At 58.7% G+C, this 24,369-nt stretch overlaps 1 protein-coding gene across 4 annotated transcripts; it reads left to right on the forward strand.

Moving 5' to 3' along the window:
• The first annotated feature begins 605 nt into the window (after nucleotides 1–605).
• On the forward strand, nucleotides 606–17,751 carry RASGRP2 (RAS guanyl releasing protein 2). 4 transcript variants are annotated; one of them, XM_039481241.1, is made up of 18 exons: nucleotides 660–759; nucleotides 2,199–2,248; nucleotides 3,658–3,861; nucleotides 5,770–5,872; nucleotides 8,737–8,799; nucleotides 9,156–9,287; nucleotides 9,919–10,069; nucleotides 10,316–10,489; nucleotides 10,680–10,796; nucleotides 11,974–12,255; nucleotides 12,539–12,628; nucleotides 13,001–13,123; nucleotides 13,494–13,609; nucleotides 14,066–14,207; nucleotides 15,202–15,238; nucleotides 15,739–15,897; nucleotides 16,648–16,716; nucleotides 17,104–17,751. In XM_039481241.1, the coding sequence occupies exons 3-17, from the start codon at nucleotides 3,789–3,791 to the stop codon at nucleotides 16,704–16,706; spliced, it is 1,821 nt and encodes a 606-aa protein (XP_039337175.1). In that variant the 5' UTR covers nucleotides 660–759; nucleotides 2,199–2,248; nucleotides 3,658–3,788; the 3' UTR covers nucleotides 16,707–16,716; nucleotides 17,104–17,751. The 4 variants fall into 4 exon arrangements, with proteins under 4 accessions (XP_039337176.1, XP_039337174.1, XP_039337175.1 ...); XM_039481242.1 differs by lacking the exon at nucleotides 2,199–2,248 and having other exon boundaries at nucleotides 606–759; nucleotides 12,539–12,616; XM_039481240.1 differs by lacking the exon at nucleotides 2,199–2,248 and having other exon boundaries at nucleotides 607–759.
• Nucleotides 17,752–24,369: the final 6,618 nt, after the last annotated feature.

Below are 24,369 nucleotides of genomic sequence, written 5' to 3' on the forward strand. Positions count from 1 at the left end.
CCCTGCCCAGCCCCCCCGCCGCCTGCTGAGACCCCCGCCCAGCCTTCTCGGTCCGCTGCCCCCCCCCGCACCTGCTGCATCCCCCCCCCGCCTGCTGAGACCCCGCCCAGCCTCCTCGGTCCGCTGCCCCCGCACCTGCTGCATCCCCGCCCGCTGAGACCCCACCCAGCATCCTCGATCTGCTGCCCCCGCACCTGCTGCATCCCCGCCTGCTGAGACCCCACCCAGCCTCCTCGGTCCGCTGCCCCCGCCCGCACCTGCTGCAGCCCCCGCCTGCTGAGACCCCTGCCCAGCCTCCTCGGTCCGATGTTCCCCGCACCTGTGCCTGCTGCGTCCCCTCGTCCAGACTCCTCGGTCCGCTGCCCCCGCCCGCACCTGCTGCAGCCCCCGCCTGCTGAGACCCCTGCCCAGCCTCCTCGGTCCGATGCCTCCCCCCGCACCTGTGCCTGCTGCGTCTCCCCCCGCCTGCTGAGCCCCCCGCCCAGCCCCCTCGGTCCGCTGCCGTCCCCCCTCCCTCCCCCGCCTGCTGAGTTCCCCGCCCAGCCCCCTGGCCCGGGGCGCCCCCCAGCTGCGGGGCAGGCGGCCCGGCCGGGGCGCTCCATGCGGCGGGCGGAGCAGGCGGCGTTTGGACCCGCACGACCCTCCCAGAGCCGGCAGCGGGAGGAAGTCGGGGCGGGGGGGTGATAAGGAGACACAAGCCGCATTGTGCAGCCCGGCCGCGTTTGAATATCGCCCAGCGCAGGAGCAGAGCGGAGCCGGGTGAGCCGCGCGGGGGGGACCCGGGCCTGCCCCTCTAGGGGGCGCCGGCCCCGGGACGGGGGGCTGGCTGCCCAGGGGCCGGGGAGCGGGACGGGGCCTGCGCCTGCCCCTCTAGGGGGCGCCGGCCCCGATCGGCCGCAGGGGCCCAGGGAGTGAAAGTCACTCCCACCTGTGAGACGAGTTTACTGGGGCTCAGCCCCGTGTCTCTAGCCGGACGGCCCCGGTCACACCGATTTCCACCCCTCACCCCATCACACCGACCCCCCTTCACACCATCCCCCTGCCCCTGCCCTATCGCACCGACCCTCCTGCCCCCTGCACGCCACCATTCCTGCCCACTTCACCCATCACACCAGCCTTGTCACACTGCTCCCCCTGCCCCGGCACACCCTCCACCCACTCCCCCCATCACGACACCCCTCCCCTGCCCCCATCACATCAGCCGCCTGCCACTGTCACACCAACCCCTGGCGCCCTGGCTGGTGGGGGAAGGGACTGCACTTCCCCCCCACACACAAGGGAGGAACATGGGGGCTCTCCCTGTGCCACCCCCACTTTGGGGATGGCTGGGGGCTGCTGAGCTAGCACTGCCCTGGGTTATAATCCCCAATTAATTGGGGGGGGGGGCTGAATGGGGTTGGAAGGGTGGCGGGTGCACTGGGAGGCATAATGGGTGGCTAATGGGGGGCTCTAAAGGCAGTGATGGGGGCAGGGAGCAGGTGCCTCAGAGCCATAGCTTAGTGGTCCTGACTGAAGAGTGGGGCCCATATCACCGGGGAGAGGTGCTTTCATTTTGGGTTCAGTATGGTTGTGCCTGTGTGTGCACAGTACACTATGGGCCAGGTGTGTGCACTGCGGTGTAGTGCATGCAGCATGGCCGTGTGTGTGTCTGTGCACACAGTACACTGTGGTTGAGGGGTGTGCAGTATAGTGCATACAGGATGGCTGTGTGTGTGTGTCTGTGCACACTGTACACTATGGTTGAGGGGTGTGCAGTGCAGTATAGTGCATGCAGGATGGCTGTGTGTGTGTGTGTGTCTGTGTGTGCACAGTACACTACGGGCCAGGTGTGTGCAGTGCGGTATTGTGTGCAGCAGAACTGTGTCTTGGCAAAGCTGTGTGATAGTGCGTGTGTGTGCAGTGCAACTGTGTGTTTATGCTGCATACAGCGTGTACAATGTGTGTGTGGTGGCGTGTGTTTATCCCAGAGATGGCTGTGAGGCAACTGACATTTGGCAACACTGTATTTTGATTGATATTTTGCAACATGGCTGGTGCCTATGTGAGAGACATGCAGTTAGTAGGAGGTGCTGTGCAAACAAACAGCCAGATGGAAAAGAGGGACCATCCCCCCAAACCCCTTTCGTTCAGTCCTCCCCCCTCAGCTCACTCACTCAGTGTTGCTTCTATTCCTCTTCTAACTAACCATGAACAAAAAGCTGCCTAAAAATAACACTGCAAGAAACCCCAACCGTCAATTTACAGCGTGGTAAGTTGCACACACAAAAGCTTGTCTTAAAAGATTAATAATAATCTTGTCTTACTACAGAGCAATTACACAAAGGGATCCCTTGCCTGATGCTGAGATGCAGACAACTCTGGGGTGGGACATGGGGGTGTTTATACAAGGAGCCCTTGCCTGGTGCTGAAATGCAGCCACTTCTGGGGAGGTGCTGTTTATGCAGGGATTTACAACACAGATCTAAACCCATTCCCACTGGATCCCAGATACGCATGGCACCTTGCGCACCAGGCCCCTGATCCGCCCCCTCCTCCCCAATTGCTAATCCATCAGGAGCCGTTCCCTAGATTCCAGCTCTGCACACAGTGAGCTCGAATTCCCGAGATGTGAGCCCTTGTCTAAATTAATCTCTCAGCCTGAGTCACTGTGGCCAGATTCCTGGGTCCTTCATCTCTCTCCAAACATTCCTTGGTTCTGGATCTGACCCAATCCCCTGTTGTCACGTTTAACCCTTAGATACCTTTACCGGGGGGATAGAGCTTGGGAACTTGCTTTCCACCTAGGATCACCCCCTCTTTACAGCCCCCCAACCAAAGAGCAGACAGTCCCCCGCCTCTCCTCACCCTCCAAGCGATGTTACTATGCAAAAGGCCACTTATAAATTCCATCCCGGTCCTTTAACAGCCACGGGGCTCAGAATAGCTCAGCGGGCCCCAGCTGCAGGGGCTGCTCCTTCGGGCTTTGTGCAAGGTCAGAAGAACTTGGGGCTGGGTTCCAGGATGCCTGGGTTCTGTCCCCAGCTCTGGGTGGAGAGCAGGGTCTAGTGGAGGAGAGCAGGGGGGGCTAGGGAGCCAGGACTCCTGGGTTCTATTTCCCCACTCTGTGATCATGGGCTAATCTCTCTGCTGCAGGTTTTCCTGCTGAGATGTTGTGAGGTTGCACATGCTTTGTGTTTTTAGGGTCAAAGTGGCAGGCTGTAACTTAGAGGAGGAAGGCCCATGTCTCATTCCCCCCATCCCCAAGCCAGCCAGTCTTCCCACCCCGGAACCGAATCGGAGTCCGTGCTCCCTGGAGGGGAAAGGCCCCACATACTTCTACACTCCCAGGGGCAAAGCAGGGCCCGTCTCTGACCCAGGCCAAGGCAGGAAGCCAGGATGGAGGAAACATTTTGCAACTTTACCCGAAATTCTCTAGCTGTTTTGTTTTGCAACAAACTCTCCCTCCCCCAGTGTTCACAGCATCAGGGCGAAGGGAACAGAAACTCCCTAGACCCTGGACAGCCTCCCTTGGCTGATCTCTGCAACTACCCCTCTGGGCAGCATTGACCCCTGTGCACCTCAGCCTCAGGCAAGTGATCTCTGTAGAAACAGCTCCCCTGCCCCAGAGGCGGCTGCATCTCGTAAGAGTTATAACTCTAGCCCCATCTCCTCTTTCAGTGGCAGGTTCTCGCCAGGGAACCCAGATCTTAGGGGGCCGCTGACACATTGTCCCTGAGCTGGGCAGCACTTGTCTGCGGTGGGACCCCAGGCTGGCAGAGGGGGAGCTGGCCGGCACGGGAGGAGCAGAGATGAGCGAGACACTGGACCTGGACAAGGGCTGTACGGTTGAGGAGCTGCTGCAGGGCTGCATTGAGGCCTTTGGTAATGCGCTGGGGGGGGGGCTGTTATTTAGGAGCATGTGTGGGGAGAAGGGGTTGTTGGTGCAGGTGGCTGTAAGGGGTGAGGTGGGATGTGAGCCTGGGGAGGTGGCATATGGAGGGCTGGGGCTGCCCAAGGGGTTTGGGGTTTTCTTCAACCTATAGGGTCAATTGTCCTGACCCCTAGAGGGTGCTGTGCTGCAGGGAGTAGGGCGGGGACTCAGCCAGGGGTGCTCTCCCCCTTGTAATCAGTGCTGACCCCAGTGAGGGGCTGGGGGCACTGTGCTGTGGGGAGGAGGGTGGGGGCTCAGCAGGGGGCGCTCTCCCCTTGCAATCAGTGCTGACCCCAGTGCCCTGGTGAGGGGCTAGGGGGCGCTGTGCTGCAGGGAGCAGGGTCAGTACAGGTTGCTGTGCGGTGTGTGTGTGGGGGGGGGTCTCTCTGAGGCTACAATGGCAGCCATACAGTGAGTCTCGGAGACTGGGGCAACAGATGCAGGGTCCTAGGGCTTGTGCCCCGGGGCTAAGAATAGCTGTGTAGACACTGTGACCTGGGCGGGAGACCTCCGCCCCCAGGCTTCACAGCCCGAGCTGCAATGTCCACACAGCAGTGTCTGCCCAGCAATGTCTGCAAGTCTGCGGCCGAGCTCTCAGCCTCACTGCCAAAGGCTGTGCAGATGTAATCTGAGTGCGTAGGGGGCAGGAGTGAAAGTAATTTACAGGACTGCCGGAGCCCTGAAGGGGCGTGACCTCATCCGGAAGAGGCGGGGCCTCTCAAGATTTAAAGGCCCTGGGGCACCGGCTGTGGCTGGGAGCCCCAGGGCCTTTAAATCAACCCCGGGTTCCCAGATGCAGAGGTGGCTGGGAGCCCCCCAGGGCTCCGGCCGCCGCAGAGCTCTGGTCCCTTTAAATCCCCACCGCAGCTCCGGCAAGATTCAAAGGGCTCTGGGCTGCCCGCAGCCGCGGGAGCTCTGAGCCCTTTAAATCCAGCCCCAGCCCGGCCTCCTGAGCTGCGGGTGGGATTTAAAGGGCTCTGGGCTGCCCGCTGCGGTGGGGATCCCAGAGCCCTTTAAATCCCCTCCGCGGAAGCCAGTGCAGTCCGGCACGGTGTACTGGCTCTTGCCGGTACGCCAGACCAGACCGGACCGGCTTACTTTCACCTCTGGTTGGGGGGGGGCCAAAAGGGGGTGCTGAGTCAGGGAGGAGATCACTGGGGTCTCTGGGTTGGGGAGTCAGTGGGGGTCTCTGAGAGGGTTGGTTTGTAGGGGGTCTCTGTGTGGGCGGGTTGAAGGGTTGGGGGGATCTCTGAGTGGGGTGGGGATCTCTGAGCAGAGTGGGGATTGCGGAGGTTTCTGAGCAGGGTGGGGTCTCTGAGTAGGGGTGGGGTTGTGGGGTGGGGTCTCTGAGTAGTGTTGGGGGTTTCTGAGTGGGATGAGGGGTCTCTGAGCAGACTGAGAGTCTGTAGGGGGTCTCTGAGCGAGGTGGGAGGTTACGGGGGGTCTCTGAGAGGGGTGGGAGGTTGTGGGATGGGAGTTTGTGGGACAGGTCTCTGAGCGGGGTGGGTGGTTGCGGGGGGTCTCTGAGTAGTGGGGGGGTCTGAGAGGGGTGGGTGGTTGTGGGATCTCTGAACAGGGTGGGTCTCTGAGTAGGGTGGGGGGTTGCGGGGGTGTGTGTTTGAGTAATGGGGTGGGTCTGAACGGGGTAGGGTGCTGTGAGGGGTCTCTGAGTAGTGGGGGGGGGGTCTGAGCAGGGTGGGGGCTTGCAGGATTGCTGAGCGGGGAGGGTGGTTGCGGGAGGTCTCTGAGCGGGCTGGGGGGTTGCGGGATCTCTGAGAGGGGTGGGTGATTGTGGGAGGTCTCTGAGTGGGGTGAGGGGTTGCAGCGGGTCTCTGAGCAGGGCCTACTCTCTCTTGCAGACAATGAAGGGAAGGTGCGGGATCCCCAGCTGGTGCGAATGTTCCTGATGATGCATCCCTGGTACATCCCCTCCTCCCAGCTGGCCGCCAAGCTGCTGCACATATATCCTTGTGAGCCCTCCACCCCCCTTCCTGCACCTCTTTCCCTCATTCACCCTCCCACCTGCCTTGGGGCACCCTACTGCCCCCCTTTCCCTTCTGGGCACCCCCTCCCTTCACAAAGCACGTATCCCTGGCTGGTGAGGACAGAGCTAGCTTATTCTTCTAGCTGGCTGTCTCCCCAGCTGGGGCTCACCGGGGGACCCCTGCAGGACCACATACATTTCAACAACACCTCAGACCAACAGTGAGGAGTTGATTGTGCATGTGAAGGCAGAAGGCAATCTGGGTGAAAGTGACACTATTTCATGACTCTAAGGAAAGGAAGGAGTGGGGGCAGCAGGATCAGGACAATGGGCTTCAGAAAAAAAAAAGGGCTTCAACAGATCAGAGAACTGGGAGCTAAGGTCCCAGGGGAAGCAAATCGAAGGGAGAAAGCTGGGAGTTTCTCAGCGAGACAGTGTTAAAGGCCCAACAGCAAAGTAGGCTGATGCGAAGGGAAGACACGAAAAGGCCAAGGTGGCTCCCTCTGGAGCTCTTTAACAATCTTAAAAGCAAGGAAGAATCCCTCAAAAAGTGCAGATGTGGACAAGAGGCGCACAGAAAAATTGCACCAGCAGGTAGGGGCAAAATCCGAGAGGCTAAGGCACAAAATGAGTTAGAGAAATGCAGTCGGAAGAGGTTCTTTAGAAACACTGGGAGCAAGAGAAAGATGAAGGAAAGTGCAGGTCCACTGCTTTCTGAGGAAGGCGAGCTAGTTGATGGCATCAAGAAAGCTGGGGGGTTTAATGCCTATTTTGCTTCAGTCTTCACTAACATGGTTAATGGTGACAGGTACTCAGCACAATGAATATTAACAACAAGGTGGGAGGAACGCAGGCCAGATAGGGAAAGAGCAGGTTAAAGAGTATTTAGAGGAGTTCAATCTATTCAAGTTGGCAGGATCTGGTGCAATTCACCCTCAGATACTTAAGGAAGGCGCTGAAGCAATCCGGGAGCTGTTAGCGATTGTCTTTGAGAAATGGAGGACGGATGAGGTCCTCAGGGACTGGCGAAGGGCAGACATAGCACCTGTCTCTAAACGGGGGAACTAAGAGGACCTCAGGGATTATAGACCAGGCAGCCTAACTTCCAAACTTGGCAAGACACCAGAACAAGTTCTTGAACAATCAGTTTGTAAGTCCCTGGAAGATAATAGGGTTATAAGAAATAGCCAGCGTGGGTTTGTCAAGAGCAAATCCTGCCAAACCAGCCTAATATCCTTCGTTAACAGGGTTACTGGCCTAGTGGCTGCGGGGAAGCAGTAGACATGATAGATCTTGATTTTAGTAACGCTTTTGACCCAGTCTCATAAGCAGACTAGGGAAATATTGTCTAGATGAAATTGCTAGAAGGTGGGTGCAGAACTGGTTGAAAGCTGCTCTTTGAGGACAGTTTATCAGTGGTTCTCTGTCAAACCAGGAGGATGTATCGAGTGGGGTCCCAGAGGGGTTAGTTCTGGATCTGGGGCTAGTCAATATTTTCATTAATGACTTGGGTGATGCAGTGCAGAGTAGGTTTATAAAACTGGCGGATGACACTAAGCTGTGGGGGTTGTGAGCAGTTTGGAGGACAGGATTAGAATTCAGAATGACCTTGAGAAATTGGAGAATTGAAAGAAGAAGATGAAATTCAATAAAGACAAGTGCAAAGGACTGCACTGAGGAAGGAGAAATGACAAAATGGGGACGGACTGGCTAGGTCAGAGGTCGGCAGCCTTTCAGAAGTGCTATGCCAAGTCTTCATTTATTCACTGTAATTTAAGGTGTCGTGTGCCAGTAACACATTTTAACGTTTTTAAAGGTCTCTTTCTATAAGTCTATAATATATAACTAAACTATTGTTGTATGTAAAGTAAATAAGGTTTTTAAAATGTTTAAGAAGCTTCATTTAAAATTAAATTAAAATGCAGAGCCCCCCGGACTGGTAGCCAGGACCCGGGCAGCGCGAGTGCCACTGAAAATCAGCTCACGTGCCGCCTTTGGCACACGTGCCATAGGTTGCTTACCCCTGGGCTAGGTGATAGTCCTCTTGAAAAGGATCTAGGGGTTGGCTCACCAAGGGAATCTAAGCCAACAGTGTGATGCCATTGTGGAAAAGGCTGTTATCGTCTGGGCTGTGTTAACAGGAGAGGCGTGTGTAAGACACTGGAGATGTTACTTGGCACTGGGGAGGCATCAGCTGGAGTACAGCATGCAGGTCTGGGGGCCAGGCTTTAGGAGAGCGGTGGAGAAAGTGGAGAGCATACAGAGGCGAGCAACAAAAATGATAAAAGGTCTAAAAACCTGCCCTGGGAGGAAAGGCTAAAAAGCTGGGCATGTTTAGGCTTGAGAAAAGACGGGGATGGGGAGACACCTGCTGACCGTCTTCCAATATGTTCAGGACTATTCTGAAGAGGACGGTCGTCAGCTGTTCTCCATGTGCACTGGAGGTAGGACCAGATGTCATGGGCTTAATCTGCAGCAAGGGAGAAGTAGGTTGGCTTTTAGGAAACACTTTCTCAGGCTAGTTAAGCTCTGGAACAGGCTTCTGGGGGGGGCTGCGGACTCCCCCTCACTGGAGGTGGTAAGAACAGGCTAGACAAACACCTGTCAGGGATGCTCTGGGTTTGCTTGGCCCTGCCTCAGCACGGGGGGCTGGACTTGGTGGCCTTTGGAGGTCCCTTTCAGCCCCGCGTTGCTGTGTTTCTAGAACACTGACTCCTCCTAGCCGGGTCCAAGGGCCCTAAAGCCATGGCCCAGCTCCACTCCCAACTCCTCCCCCTTTCTCCCCCTTCCCCCAGTCTCCTGTGCCTGCAATGTGGAATTCACCTTAACTCTGCCCTTGCACCTACCAAGAGTCTCGTAGCTCAGAAAGCAGCTCCCTGCAGGTGAAAACCTGCCACCTGGTGAGGTGAGTCTGGAGGAGCCCCACATTTCTGGGCAGCATTTTCAAACCTCAGGGGCAAAGCTGGCCCCAGTGCAGCATTCAAGGGCACACTGCTGCAGGGAGCAGCAGGGGACTCAACATAGGGCATCTTTCCACTGGGTGAGGGATCCCTGTATAAACAGCCTCTGTGCCCCACCCCAGAGGCAGCATCATCTCAGTGCTGGGTGAGGGATCCTTGTATAAACAGCCCCCGCATCCCACCCCAGAGTTGGCTTCATCTCAGTGCTGGGTGAGGGATCCCTGTACAAACAGTCCCTGCTCCCCACCCCAGAGGTGGCTGTGTTCCGCGTGTTGGCTGTCGTTACCCCTCCCCCCCCCAGGTACTGGATCTCAGCATTCCCGGCGGAGTTTGATTTGAACCCGGAGCTAGCAGAGCAGATCAAGGAGCTAAAGGAGGTTCTGGGCCGCGAGGGGAACCGGCGCCACAGCAACCTCATTGACATTGAGAATGTGTATGTGGTGGGGGTGGGAGCACGGGGAGTGGAGGAGTTGGGGGGGATCTGAGAGGGTGTGGGGATGGGGTTGAGGTGGTGGGGAGCTGAGGGAATGGGAGGGTCAGGGATAGGGGTGAGGTGTCCCAGAGCAGCTGTCACCCCAACAGCACCCTGTGTGTGAGCAGGGGGCCTGTATGGGCTGAGGAGGGGGTGTGAGCTGGGGCACAAGCATGTGTACAGGGGTGTTCCAGTGCACGCTTGTGAATGTGTCTGTTGTGTGTGTGCACTGTGCATGTGTGTGGGGGAGTGCATGGGGCATGTTTGTGTGGGCACGAGCGGGACATGCACATGGGAGTGCCCAGGACATATGTATATGTACGTGGTGTGTGTGTGAATGCACGAGGTGTGTGTCTGCACATGGTGTGTGTGTGGGAGTGCACGAGGCATGTGTTTGCACATGGTGTGTGTGTGTGGGAGTGCACAAGGTGTGTGTTTGCACATGGCATGTGTGCATGTGCACGGGGCGTGGGAGCTCACAGGGGTTTCTGGGCTGTGCATACATGTGCAAGAAGAGCGTGTGCCGGCAGTTTGGGTGCAAAGACTGGCTTGGCTCTGACATTCCCCCTCTGGCTGTGCCCCCCCCCCCCAGCCCTACCTACAAGTGGAAGCGCCAAGTGACCCAGCGCAACCCAGTGGCCCCGAAGAAACGCAAGATGTCGCTGCTCTTTGACCACCTGGAGTCCTCCGAGCTGGCGGAGCATCTCACCTACCTGGAGTACCGCTCCTTCTGCAAGATCCTGGTGCGGCGCGGAGACCCTGCGGCAGCCAGGAGGGGCTGCCAAGGGGCTGGGGAGGCTGCTGGGGGTGGAGGGCTGCTTTGGGAATGACCTTTCCTCCCCCCATGGGGCAGGCACTTCCCCACCCTCTATGTCCGTGGGGCAGGCACTGAACCCCCATGCTCCCCCATGGGGCAGGCACTGCCATAGCCCCTATGTTACCCCCCCGCCCCACGTGGGGCAGGCCCTGACATCCTGTTTCCATCCCAGTTCCAGGACTATCACAGCTTCGTCATGCACGGCTGCACTGTGAACAACCCCATCCTGGAGCGGTTCATCACCCTTTTCAACAGCGTCTCACAATGGGTGCAGCTCATGGTGCTGAGCAAGCCGACCGCCCAGCAGCGGGCGCAGGTCATCACCCGCTTCATCCTGGTGGCGCAGGTGAGGGGCCCCTCAATCCTGACCCACAGCCCCCTGCTGGCCCATTGTATGCTGAGCCCCAGTTGGGCTCCAGGTGTGAATGTCCCCCGGGCCCCACTCCTCCGTCCTTGGAACTAATCCGACCTCTGTCTCCCCCACCCATCTCCACCGTCCCTCGGCTGGCTCCCCCTCTGGCCGGCCATCCCTGCAGAGACTCCTACAGCTGCAGAATTTCAACACGCTGATGGCTGTGGTGGGGGGGCTAAGTCACAGCTCCATCTCCCGCCTCAAAGAGACCCACAGCCACGTCAGTTCTGAGACCACCAAGGTACAGGGTGCAGGGCCGGGGGGAAGTGGGCCAGGGTGATACTCGAGGGGCTGGGGCAATGCTGAAGGATGGGATGACAATCAGGCTGTTGGGGTGGGGTTGGGGTCTTGGGGGGTCTGGGACAGTGTTGGCGGGTGGGGGGAGCTCTGGGGCAGGGTTTGGGTCTGGGTTTGAGGGGTCGGGAGAGCTCTGGGGTGAGGTAGGGGTGTGGGGTGGTGTTGGGGTGGGTCAGAGAGCTCTGGGGTGAGGTTGGGTTCTGGGGTGGTGGGGTTGGGACAGCTCTGGGGCATGGTGGGGGTCTGTGGCAGTGTTGCGGGCAGCGGGAGAGCTCTGGGGTGGGGTCAGGGGAGCTCTGGGGTGAGGTTAGGTTCTGGGGTGGGGTTGGGGATCGGAGGAGCTCTGTGGTGAGGCTGGGGTCTGGGGTGGTGTTGGGGTTGGGAGAGCTCTGGGGTGGGGTTGGGGGTCGGGGATCTCTGGGGTGAGGCTGGGGTCTGGGGTGGGATTGGGGGTTGGGAGAGCTCTGGGGTGGGGTTGGGAGGTCGGGGATCTCTGGGGCGAGGCTGGGGTCTGGGGCGGGGTTGGGGGTTGGGAGAGCTCTGGGGTGGGGTTGGGAGGTCGGGGATCTCTGGGGCGAGGCTGGGGTCTGGGGCGGGGTTGAGGAGTCGGGAGAGCTCTGGGGTGGGGTCGGGGAGCTCTGGGACGGTGTTGGTGGGTTGGGAGAGCTCTGGGGCGAGGTTGGGGTCTGGAGGGGTTTGGGGGTCGGGAGAGCTCTGGGGTGAGGTTGGGATCTGGGGCGGGTTGGGGGAGCTCTGGGGCGAGGTTGGGGTCTGGGGCAGGGTTGGGGGGTCGGGAGAGCTCTGGGGCGAGGTTGGGGTCTGGGGCGGGGTTGGGGGGTCGGGAGAGCTCTGGGGTGGTGTTGGGGGAGCTCTGGGGTGAGGCTGGGGTCTGGGGCGGGGTTGGGGGGTTGGGAGAGCTCTGGGGTGGTGTTGGGGAGCTCTGGGGCGAGGCTGGGGTCTGGGGCGGGGTTGGGGGTCGGGAGAGCTCTGGGTGGTGTTGGGGAGCTCTGGGGCGAGGCTGGGGTCTGGGGCGGGGTTGGGGGGTCGGGAGAGCTCTGGGACAAGGCTGGGGGTTTGCTCTGGGCCCAGCCCCTGTCACCCCCCCCCCCCGTCCTTCCCAGCTGTGGGAGTCCATGACGGAGCTGGTGACCTCGCTGGGGAACTACAGCCGCTACCGGCGCCGCCTGGCCGAGTGCGTCGGCTTCCGCTTCCCCATCCTGGGCGTGCACCTCAAGGACCTGGTGGCTGTGCACGTGGCACTGCCCGACTGGCTGGACCGGGCCCACACCCGCGTCAACGGCACCAAGATGCAGCAGCTCTTCGGGATCCTCAACGAGCTGGTGCTGGTGCAGAGCATCAAACCGCCCTTCGAGGCCAACATGGACCTCATCAACCTGCTCACAGTGAGACCCCGCCCCCTGCACCCCCATTGCACCCCAACTGCTGGACCTCTCCCTGCACCCCCATAGTACCACCTGCACTCCAACTCCTGAACCTCATTGCATCCCAGCCCCCAGACCCGCCACTGCATCCCTCATTACATCCCAACCTGCAGTGCGCTCCCTTCCGCCCGTAACTCCCTGCACCCTAGACCATTAAACCGCTCTCCGAGGCCAACGCCAACCTTGTCAGCCAGCTCCTGGTGAACCCCCCACCCTCACTGTCTGATGGGCTGTGCTCCCCCAGGTGTCGCTGGATCAGTACCAGACAGAGGAGGAGATCTACCAGCTGTCGCTGCAGAGAGAGCCCCGTGGCAAGTCGGCCGTGAGTGCGTGTGTGAGTGCACAATGTGGTGTGACCTGTGCCCCGTGCCCCCCAGGGCCATGACCCTTCAGTTGCCCCCTGTGGGGAATGGGGGGGAGCAGCAGGCCGTGGCGTCTCTGTCCCATCCGGCCCCAGCAGCTGGTTCCCAGGCGCATTCGCAGCTGCCTTCCGCTCTGCTCCCTGGGGGCTGAGCTTCCTGTCCAGAGAGAGGGGGCTGTCGGGTCCCACACGTTCACTAACACCCTCGAGCTCCAGCCCCTGGGGCTGCAACACCGGGCGAGGGATCATGGTATGAACAGCCCCTGCGCTCCACCCCAGAGCTGGTTGCATCTCAGCACTGGCCAGGGGATCACTCAGAGAATATGTCTCTGTATGTCCATGCAGCCATCCAGCCCCACTTCCTGTTCCCCCCCAAGCCGACCAGCTGACATAGATGAGTGGGCCTTGGCTGTGAAACCCAAACCGGACCAGACGTTGGTGCGGACACACATTGAGAAGATGGTAGAGGTGAGAGCAGGGGCCTTGGACACCATGCTCTGAGTTTCTGTGGGTGGGGGGCGCTCTGAGACTGTGTGTTAGGGCAGGGTACCTTGAACTGACCCCCACCCCAGTCTCTGCTACCCCCTGCAGTCTGTGGGGGGGCGGGGGGGCGGCTCTGGGGCTGCATAGAGGGTGGCGTACCCCTCCCTCTGCTCTCTGCTGCCCCCTGCAGTCCATGTGGCCTGAGGCTGGGAGGAAAGACCCGGTTGCTGGGCTGGCAGCCCGGGGGCGCTGCAGCACCCCCCCGCCCCACTCCTTGTTCCTGTGCATGGGGCTGTGTAGGGGGTGGCATACTGCTAGGGCTGACTCTCCCTCCGCTCTCTGCTGCCCCCTGCAGTCCGTGTTCCGGAATTTCGACGTGGATGGAGACGGCCACATCTCCCAGGAGGAGTTCAAAATAATCCGCAACAACTTCCCCTACCTCTGCAAATTTGGGGACCTGGATGAGAACCAGTGAGTGCACAGGAAGGGGGGGACCCCGTGGGCCCCTCACACCAGAAGGAGGGGTGAGGTACTGGGGCCAGGCCTCCTCCTAGAAGCCTCATCCCCCATAATGCTTTCTTGCTTTGTTGGAACCTGGGAGTCCTGACTCCCAGCCCCCAGCTCTACCCCCCTGACCCCAGGCCCCGCCCAGAGCCAGGTGCAGACCCCGGGCATCCTGACTCCCAGCCCCCAGCTCCGACGCCCTGACCCCAGGCCCCGCCCAGAGCCGGGTGCAGACCCCGGGCATCCTGACTCCCAGCCCCCAGCTCCGACGCCCTGACCCCAGGCCCCGCCCAGAGCCAGGTGCAGACCCCAGGCATCCTGACTCCCAGCCCCCAGCTCTGGCGCCCTGGCCCCCACTCCCTGCCCAGAGCCGGGCGCAGACCTGGGCGCCCTGGCTGCCAGCATGACGCCCTGTGCCCCCAGGGATGGCTGCATCAGCCGGGAGGAGATGATCTCGTACTTCATGAAGTCCAGTGCTGCAGTGGACGGGAAGATGGGCTTCATCCACAGCTTCCAGGAGACCACCTTCTTGCACCCTGTGTCCTGCCGTCACTGCAAGAGCCTGGTGAGCCACAGCTCCCCCCGGGAGGGTGCAGGAGGCTAGTTGCTCTGGGGGCTGCCCTCTGTGGCCTCCCCATGAGAACACAGGACCCCCAAGCTGCCACCCTCCATAGATTGGGGGGCTTGTTCCACATGGGTGCCCCCTTTTCCCTTCCCCCCCATAATGACTGGAGGGGGGGTTGATTCCGCGAGGGAATATACCCCCTCATTAGTGGGGTGTGTTGCGGCCACGGAGAGGGCAAGAGGGGGGCTAGACCCCTGGGGCAGGGGCAGAGGAGATGACTGAAGAGACGCAGACCCCGTCTCAGCACACAACAGCTCTCCAGCTTTCCTTGTCCTGGCCTAGTTATCACAGGAGAACCCCTTCACCCAGAGAGGGCCCAGTTAGACGGGGGTAAAGGACTTCGCTGTTCTCAGAGGATGAGTTCTATGGGGGGAAGGCACCTTTATCCTAGGATAACTGTGCAAGGGATCCCTGTATAAGCAGCCCCCATGCCCCCCCAGAGACAGCTGCATCTCAGTGCCTGGTGAGGGAATTCCTGTATAAACAGCCCATGTGCCCTACCCCAGGGCCAGCTGCATCTTAGCACCAGGGGAGGGATCCCTGTATAAACAGCCCCCACCCCAGAGTCAGCTGCAGCTCAGCGCCAGGTCAGGGAACCCTCTATACACAGCCCATGTCCCACCTCAGAGGCAGCTGCAATTTAGTGCTGGGTGAGGGATAGCAGTATAAACAGCCCCCACCCCAGTCATCTGCATCACAGCAGGGATAAGCGTCCCAGTGTCAGCTCACCCCCCTCACCAGCATTGGTCGATGCTCGGCTTGTCTGTTCCATGGGAGATCCCGAGAACTGTACACTTTGAATTGGGGCAGAAAGCTGAAACGAAATCTTGTGAAATTAGCTCATTTCAACTGTAGCGATTCGACTGCTGGAGTGTAACTGAGCATGCCCCCTCCCCACCTCGCTGACCCCATCCCCTTGCATCTTTCTCCCCAGATACTGGGAATCTACAAACAGGGGTTAAAGTGCCGCTGTGAGTATGGGGGACAGAGATGGGAGGGGGCTGCCTGGGTAAATTATGGGTTCCTGGGGGGAAGCTGTGGCTGCGCTGTGGGAAAGAGGCTGTGGGTGGCTGTATTCTGGAGATATAGGGGTGCATTGGGAGTATATAGGGAGCTGTGGGGGAGCTGGGAGTGCTTTGCAGAAGATGGAGCGGTGCATTGGGGGCACTGGGTCGTGGGGTGCACCAGGGGAACGGGGGAGCTGGGCTGTGGGGGTGCAGGGGGGGAGCTGGGCTGTGGGGGTGCAGGGGGGGAGCTGGGGCTCCGGGGCTGCACCAGGGGAACTGGGGAGCTGGGCTGTGGGGGTGCATGGAGGAGCTGGAAGTGCAGGGGGAATTGGGGAGCTGGGGCCAGGGAGGTGTGTGAGGCACCTGGGCTGCATTAGGGTATATGGGGAGGTGTGGGGCCTTGGGGGGTTGCACCCAGGGGAGCTGCAGGGCCCACTCTCCTGACCTCCCTTGTTGCCCCCCAGGCTGCGGCGTGAACTGCCACAGGCAGTGCCGGGAGCACCTCTCCCTGGAGTGCCGCAAACGGGCCAAGAGTTTCAGCCTGGCCAGCCCTGCCCACGTCCCCGCCCGCTCCTTCAGCTTCTCACTGCCCCGCCCGGCCTGCAGATCCCCGCGCCACACAGGTATGGGCACCGGGGGGCAGCCCCACCCACCTAGCCCAGAGCCAAGGGCGCCCCCCATCCCCTCCAGCACTCCCCTACTAGAGCTGGGAGAGAACCCAGGAGACCTGACTCTAGCCCCTCCCCCGCTCTCGCCATGGCCCTGGTGTTGTGCCGGAAGCCAGCTTGCAAGCCCGATAACACCTCCTCCATGCGATTTCCTGACCCCGCCAAGGCCTCGGCGCTGGCCCATAATGCTGCACTACGCTGCTTCCTGTTTGTGTCGCTGCAGATGGTGCGGAATGGTGCTCTGAGCCCTGGCAGCTATTTTGAGACACCCCCATCATGGGCCCCTGGCAACCAACACATTGTGTTATCCCAGCCTGCTTCCGCACAGGCTTCCTGTCTACACAGCCCCCACATCCCACCCCAGAGGCAGCTGCATCTCAGCGCTGGGTGAGGGACCTCAGTATAAACAGCCCTCACCCCAGGGCCAGCCACATCTCAGTGCCAGGTCAGGGATCCCTGTATAAACAGCACTCCCACCCCCCAGGAGGCTGCATCTCAGCGCTGGGAGGGGTCCCTATACAAACAGCCCCCCTGCGCCCCCCCAGAGGAGGCTGCATCTCAGCGGGTGTGAGGGATCTGTGCCTGTCAAAGTGCCTTGGGAGTACTGGCCATCATTAATCCTAGCTGAGTGGCTCCCCCGTGTGGTGGGAGTGTGGGCTGCTCCGTTGGGGTTGCAGCGGCAAAGAGCTATGTGTGTCTCTGCAGAGATCCGCGAGGAGGAGGTCCAGGATGTGGAGGACGGGGTTTTCGACGTCCATTTATAAAGACAAACACGTAAGAGCTGCAGGGAAGGGAAGGGAAGGGGGCCTAGTGCAGTGGTTCTCAAGCTTTTGTACCGGTGACCCCCTTTCACCCAGCAAGCCTCTGAGTGCGACCCTCCTTATATATTAAAAACACAGTTTTATATTTAACACCATTCTAAATGCTGGAGGCAAAGCGGGGTTTGGGTAGAGGCTGACAGCTCGCGACCCCCCCCATGTAATAACCTCGTGACCCCCTGAGGGGTTCTGACCCCAGTTTAAGAACCTCTGGCCAAGTGGGTAGAATGGGGGGAGGGGGAGGGGGACGGGGCAGGGCTCGAAGGTTTTGCTCTGGGCTCTGAGAGGGGAGTGGTCTGTAGTGGTTAGAGCTAGACTGACCCCTCTGCTCTGTGTGTTTTAGGGTCTGCTCTTCCTCACCAGCTGTGGCTCTTCCTCCCAAGCTGGGATCTCCTGTCCCCCCCCAAATCTGCCAGCTGACTTCCCGGCTCCCCCACTGTGGGGTGACACAGAGACGAGGCAAAGGGGCGTCTGAGGAGAGGGCGTAGGGCAAGGGGGAGAGACGGCCCTTCCAGTGGGTGCAGAAGCTGCTCTGGGAGCAGTTGGATGGGTCCTTTACTGGTTGAGGGGGCGGGGAGGTGGCTGCATGTCAGGACTCCTGGGTTCTATTAATGGGGGATGGAGACATGAGTTAATGTGGGGAGGGGGTTGTGAAATTAGTAAGATCTTGCCTGACATCCCTCAAACACATCCTCCTGCACTCCAGCATCAGGGTCCAGTGTGGGTGTGTGGGAGGACTTCCCCATCTCTGGTGGGAGCTGCCTGGGGTATCCCCCCTGCCCTGCAGGGAAGAGGAGGTTGCCTGGGGCCTGATACATGTGGCTGATGATGGAGGGGGAGTGAAGGGGGTTGGTTTGGGAGCGGGAGGGTGGGGTGTGGGTCACAGTCAGGACACCCCCCTTCCCCTGTGGGCCCAGCTGTACAGATTCCTTGCTGTGTATATTTGTACCTAACAACAGGATTCAGAGATGTAATAAATATAATAAAACCAGTGGTCCCAGTTCCCATCTGTCCCCTACTTGGGTCCGTCTGTCCATCTCACAGCCCCCGCCCCCCCAGCTCATATTGGGAGCCCCCTGCCAACCCCAACCCCATCTCTGCATCTTTCCTGTCCCCTATCAGGGGGTAGCCATGTTCGTCTGTATCCACAAAAACAACAAGGAGTTTGGTGGCACTTTAAAGATTAAGATTTATTTGGGCATACGCTTTCATGGGTAAAAAAATCTCACTTCTTCAGATGCAAGGAGTGAAAATTACAGATGCAGGAATTATATAATGACAGTTGAAGAGAAGGGAGTTACCTCACAAGTGGAGAACCAGTGTTGACAGGCCTTCTGGAGCTGAGGGATGGCTGGGAGGTGGAATGGGGTCTAGGGGTTAGAGGGCAGGGTTGGGGGTCAGGACTCCTGGGTTCTATTCCCAGTAGTGGGAGGGGAGTGGGGTCTAGTGGCTAGAGGGGGGGGGCTGAGGGTCCTGGGTTCTATTCCCAGATGTAGGAGGGAGACCTGCTGTCTGTCCCTGGAAGATTCTAGGGGAGGGAGCCCATTGCAAAGCTGGAGGCTTAATGTGTTACTGGCTGAGGGAGGGGTCAGGGGTTGGGTCCCCCTCCCTCTTTGCTGAAGCTCGTGTCTGTGTATCCGTTGCCCCTGCTGGATGAAGTGAGACTTACGCTGTGTGTGTCCTTCTTGTGCCTAGTGGAGGAATGAGACTGTGTCCCTGTCACTCCCTGCTGGAGGGAAGGAGCCCTGCTCAGTGGAGCCATGTGTCCCCAGTGTCCCCTGCTGGCAGGGTGAGCCCTGCTGTGTGTCAGTGCAAGAGCGGGAGCATTCCCCCCCCCATTCCCCCCAGTGCCTGTTCCCAGACACCTGCCCCTCTACCATGCCTGGTTATTTGTGTAGCAGTGACATGGGAAGAGGAAATCGCTCTGATAAATACGTCAATAACAGACAGATCAGCCTGGCCAAATCCGCCCTGGAGTCAGCACATTCCGTGCCAGCCAGCTAGTGCTTCACCCAGGAGACAGACATTTCTGTAATGCCCCAGCCCAGCCTCAGAGAAATGGCTAGCAGGGTGCTGAACACAGGAGATGCAGCTGCCTCTGGAGTGGGGGGCTGTTTATATAGGGATCCCCCTCCTAGTGCTGAGATGCAGCTGCCTCTGGGGTGGAGCACAGGGGCTGTTTATACAGGGATCCCTCTCCTGGTGCTGAGATGCAGCCGCCTCTGGGGTGGGGCATCTCTTTATACAGAGCCCAGACACCAGAAGAGAGGTGGGGGAAGCAAATCTGTAGCATGATTATATATTTTTTTCCCTAACGTTGCTTGTCAAATCACACACGAGACAGAAAAAATAAATAAATAAACCAATATTGATTTTGCCTGGGTGACAGATTATATTTATCATTCTGGATTGCACATGTCACAGCTGCTGTCATACCGGCCTCAAATTAGGAGCTGGGCCTTAATATGCTGCCACAACCCCGCACCCCGCCCCCCACAACCCACCATGTTAGACACATTCTCCCCCTCCCCCCATCTCACAAAGACAACGTTAATGGAACAATCTGGTCTCTGCAAATAGATTTTTGTTGCCTTTATCTATATATTTATTTCCAGGGGCATGTGCCTGGCTTGGGAGCACTGAGGGTGCCTTGAATTGGACTGTCATCCTTGGCCCTGGCACCTGCCCAGGACTCGAGGGTTCAAACCACAGTGTTGTGGGGAGGGGGGGTTGCCCCAGGAATTGTAATGCCTAGGGTGGGTAAGACCATCAGTTTTAGTTCTCATCCAAAAGCCAGCCCCCCATTACAGCACTGCGCCCTCTAGCACCGCGCTGAGGCACTGGGGTCAGCACGGGCTGCGAGGGGAGAGCGCCCCCGACGAGGTCCCTGCCCTGCTCCCTGCTGCACAGTCCTTGCGTGCACGGCAGGGCATGTCTTTCTGCTGAAGGACACCTGGGTCCCCAACCTGACTGCAAGGGGCATTATGGAAAGTGATTAATATCCCTGCTACAGCTGACGGATGAGCTGGGAGGGTGGGGGAAGCAGCAGCTCCCAGTTGGCCAATAGGAACAGTTCCCAGGTGGGCCAGATCCATATAGCAGCAAAGTCATTGGAGTCAGTGGGAGCCCCCTCTGCAAGAGCCACAGGATGCGGGGGAGGCTTGGGCGGGGATTAAAAACTCACTTTACACCCATAAGTGAGATGCTCCAGGGACCGCTGGCTGCAGGGGGAAAATCCCGGCTACTCCAGCACCAGCCTCTCCCAGCAGGGGCTGCTTTGGGCAGCACTGTGTGTGTTAGATCTGTCTCCTTGCACTGTTCATTTCTGGCCCCAGTGGCGTGGGTCCATGTGGTGTGTGTGTGTGTGTGTGTGTCTCCCCGCCACTTGCAATGCCACGGGTGGTGTCCACCGCACTCCCCAGCATCTGACATGGTATCAATTGCTGAACTGTTGTATGAGCTGCCAGTTCACTGCTCCCCTGCCTGCCCCCCAAACCTGTTCAAGCCTGGCTCCCAGTACAGCCTCCTCACTTGGTACACAGGGGGCGCTTCATCTTTGCCACACGTGTTGGGGAGCTGAGGGTGCCGCCTGCCACAAATCATCTGCCTGCTAAGCTCATCCTGTGGCAGCTGCCTGTAGAGCTCATCCTCTGCTCGTGGGAGAGAGGCTGCTCCCCAGATGCACTCGCAGCCTCTGCATTGAACCAGGAAAACAGATGCAGGGTGTCGCAGTACCAGACTGCACCACTAGGGTATGCTGCAGTACCTGCCAAAAAGGTACACGGGATGCTGCGCACCCATCCTACACCACCAGGAGATGCTGCAGTACCTTCCAGTATATACCCAGGGATGGTAGAGTACCATGCAGGGGACACTGTAATACCAGCTACAAAAATACTGCAGGTCACCAGAGTATCAGCCACAAAAAAATAAGACCTGCTACAGTAGTAGTCAAAGCTACTCAGTCCCAAAGCAGAGCCAGCCTAAAAATACTAAAGGCTGATGCTACAGTATCATGTAACTATACTATAGCGTTAGAGGCCCAGAAAAAATGCTAGGTGATCCTGCAGTACCATCCAGGAATACTAATGAGTGCTTGAGTACCTGCCTAAAAATTGTGGCGCTGCTACATTAGCTGAAGCTGTTGCAAGGCCACCAGCCGTAGTCAGGGATGCTAGCGCAGCGCTGAAAAACACGGAGTTGTGCTAGAGAGTAACCCACAAAAATACTCAGGTACCAGCCTCTAGTATTAGGGGATACTGCAGTGCTATTCAAAAATACCAGGTGGTTCTAGTGTAGCAACCAAACCACTACTAGCTGAGGGACTAGATCCCTCAACACTCAAGCTGCACCCGTGTCATCTGACAAATCTGAGGCTAGTTTAAAGTAGCAGCACAAAAACACTAGGACACACTAGCTGCAAAGGCCCAGTAAAGCAATAGCAGGAACTAACATTTCCGGGGGCTAATTTGCTATACCAGGGAATGCCAACGTACCAGCCTAAACCTGCGGGGAGGGGCCTGCAGTGTCAACTACAAATACTGAGGGAGCCTGCACGTCCCCATCTGTAAAATGAGAGTAATTCTGCCGTTCTCCCTGCCTTTGTCTGTGTAGCTGTTGAGCTCTTGGGGACAGCAACTGTCTCTCACTGTGCGTCTGTGCAGCACTGGGGGCCTCGCGCTCCATCGGGCGGTGCAGAGCCTGGTACAATGAGGTCTTTTGGCACTACCAGAATGGTCTCTCCCAGCAGGGGGTGCTGTGGGGAGCGGGGCAGGAGCGCTGGCTGTGGGGGGCAGCACCTGGCTGCTCCATTTAAGGGCGTGGAGAGGTTAGGAAGGAGGGGGAGTTGTTCCCCAAATCTGGGGCAGCCCAGAAATTGAATTATGAAAGGCATTGATTGGAAATATGGATCGCAGAGAGAGATAAGTGCTGTCTGGTATTAACCAGGCAGGTAAACACGAGCCACTGCCTCCCCTGTAAGCGGATTAGACACAGAAATCAGACGTGACCTTTAAACTGCACCCTGTCAATGCTCTCACCCTGCTCTGGGTAGGGAGTGGGAGCTGGTGGCTGTGAGTCAGGGTTCTCTCCCTGGCCCTGGGCGGTGACACTGCTCCCGGAAAGCCAAACAGAGCCAGTTGAGATTCCTGCCTCATTGCTCCCTGATCTCAGACCTAGGCTTGTTTTACAGGGGATGGGACACTCAGTAGCATCACAGTGGAGCCAGCTAGGAGTGGGCCCCTCCTTGTGGGAAAAAGTCCCATATCCCATTCCTGCCCCCTACCCCTAGGCAGCCAGTCCCCCCCACCCTGGGGCTAGATAAGAGCCAGTGTCCCCTACAAGGGGACAAGCCCCAAGACTCATTCCCTGCCCCCAGACTCCCCCAGTCCTCCTGCCCTGGGGATTGCGGCTGGCGCTCCCTACAGGGGAAAGGCTGAGTTTGTACTGGGAGTCTCAGCTGTGGGTAGAGAAATAAAACCCTCTGAATGCTCTCTCTCTAACCCACCTGCTGCCCCCCTCATGCGCTGTCCTGGGAGACGGACCAGTAGCGATGGAACGAGACAATGAAATGGAAAGAATGAGTCGGCTCAGCCCTGTAGTGAATCCACCAGGCAATTAACCGGTGGCCGCTCCCATGGCATCAGCTTGGCTGAGCCTGCCGCACCCAGGCTGGGGAAGGGCTATTATAGGGTGGCAGGGGTATTGTTATCCTTGTCCCTAGAGACGTGCACAATGGAATCCCCAGTCCCTTCCCTGATTGCTTCCTGCAGCACCTGGTGGCCAGCTGGCTTGTGGAATGGCTCTGAGGCCCAAGGGGGGCAGGGTCCTGCCGTGTTACCAGGATGGGGCTGAGATAGACGACAGCTACTAGCTGGACTCATAATTCAGTATGAATACAAATTAGAAACCAATGAGCATTAATAGCGAACAATAATTCATCCTTAAGTACTAGCCCATGTCCCATCCTCCGCCCCTTCGGCCACCCAGCCCCCACATCCTGGGGCCAGATCAGAGCTGGTGTCCCCCCCCCCGAGGGAAAGGGTCTATATCCCATTCTCCATCCCCTTGAGCCAGCCACTCTCACAGCCCTGGGGCCCTGTCCTTGAGTCACTCAATCTGGGTTTAGCACCAAACTCGTATATTATTGTAACCTTGGTAATGGCTGATAAATGTGGTATACTTGCAGAGCCCAAGAACGGGGGTGGGGGAAGGCGGTTCATAGTAGGCACAGAATGAAAGCCCAACAAGGAAGTATGATTACAAGACTGGATATGGGGTCCAGTGGTTAGAGGGTGGCGGGCTGGAAGTCAGGACTCCTGGGTCCTAGTCCATATCTGGGTGGAGAGTGAGTCTAGTGGAAAAAACAGGTGGGGAATGGGAGAAAAGACTGAGGTGGGGAATGCCAAGGTTCTGCCCCTGACTTTGGGAAGAGAATAGGGTGTGGTGGTTATAGTGGGGTAGGGCTGGAAAGCAGGACTCCTGGGTTCTAGCCCAGCTCTGGGAGCAGAGTAGGGTGTAGTGGTTAGAGGTGGGGAATCAGGACTCCTGGGTTCTAGCCCAGCTCTGGGAGCAGAGTAGGGTGTAGTGGGTTAAAGTGAAGGGCGGGAGGCTGGGATCTGTTACTTCATGTGCCTGGTTTGGACTCTTTTGGGCTCACACTTTCCAGGTTTCTCTTCAGCCCTGTGGGCTAGGACCTGGCTTCTTTGTTGTAAGCCAAAACCTGAGACGCTTATCTCATGACTCCAGCAGCTGGGAGCTTCACCACATCAGCAAACACTGGCAGACTTGGCACTTGTGGGAGTCAGTTCCCAGCTCTAGGCCCTAGCTCTAGTGGGTTGGAACAGGGGAGGGGGACGCCTGGACTCCTGGGCTTCGCCCCTGGGGCAGGGCGGGGCAAGTGACAGTGCTTAGTGGGTGAAAGAAGCATTGGGGGAATTATCAAAATTTGGGAGCAGAAGCTTTAGTAAAATGGCACTTAAAGGTCAACCCAGCTTGATTTTTAAATCTTTTATTTTTGGGGGGAGGGACAGGTCTGGTGCCCGTTGTGACCCCTCCTCCCACATTAAGCGTTGTTTAGTGGGTTACAATAGGGGACTCAGAACTCCTGGGTCCCATTCTCAGCTGGGGGAGGAGAGTTTAGGGGCTGGGGCGGGGGTGTATGTGGAGAGAGCCAGGAAGGACTCCTTGGCCCTGCTCCTAGGGTGTGAGGCGGAGTGGGGAAAGCCCAGATTCCTGGGTTCCATTACCCCTGGGCGGGGAGGTAGTGCAGCTTAGGCGAAGTGTCTGTAGGGAACCCTTCTGGGAATGCCACTGTCTGCCTGGGATGGGGCAGCTGGGACTTGCTGGGCACAGGCTTTGCCAAGGACATTGGCGGCTGCTGATGCCCTGGCACCAGGGGCCTGCTTTGCCCCGTTGGCTGCAGGGGGCGCATGGATGTGCTTGTAGCCTCTGACTGAGAACTTTGGACCTGCTGATGCAACCCCTGGAGCAGCACCAGAGGCTGAAGCGGGCCAGCGCCAGTCACTGCCGGATAGGACTGGCCCAGCCGGGCGGAATGGGGGCCAGCAAGGTGAGGTGAGTGATGGGGAGGCAGAAGGGGGCCTGGTGG

The sequence above is a fragment of the Mauremys reevesii genome, linkage group 7 (genome assembly GCF_016161935.1).
Source record: "Mauremys reevesii isolate NIE-2019 linkage group 7, ASM1616193v1, whole genome shotgun sequence".
Lineage (NCBI taxonomy): Eukaryota > Metazoa > Chordata > Testudines > Geoemydidae > Mauremys > Mauremys reevesii.

Excerpts from the sequence above, each read along its gene's own strand:
- RASGRP2 (XM_039481240.1), top strand. The coding sequence starts at position 3,789 with ATGAGCGAGACACTGGACCTGGACAAGGGCTGTACGGTTGAGGAGCTG. Across the intron at positions 10,490-10,679 it reads GCTTCATCCTGGTGGCGCAG|AGACTCCTACAGCTGCAGAA; the intron begins GTGAGGGGCCCC and ends CCATCCCTGCAG. Across the intron at positions 12,256-12,538 it reads ACCTCATCAACCTGCTCACA|GTGTCGCTGGATCAGTACCA; the intron begins GTGAGACCCCGC and ends GTGCTCCCCCAG.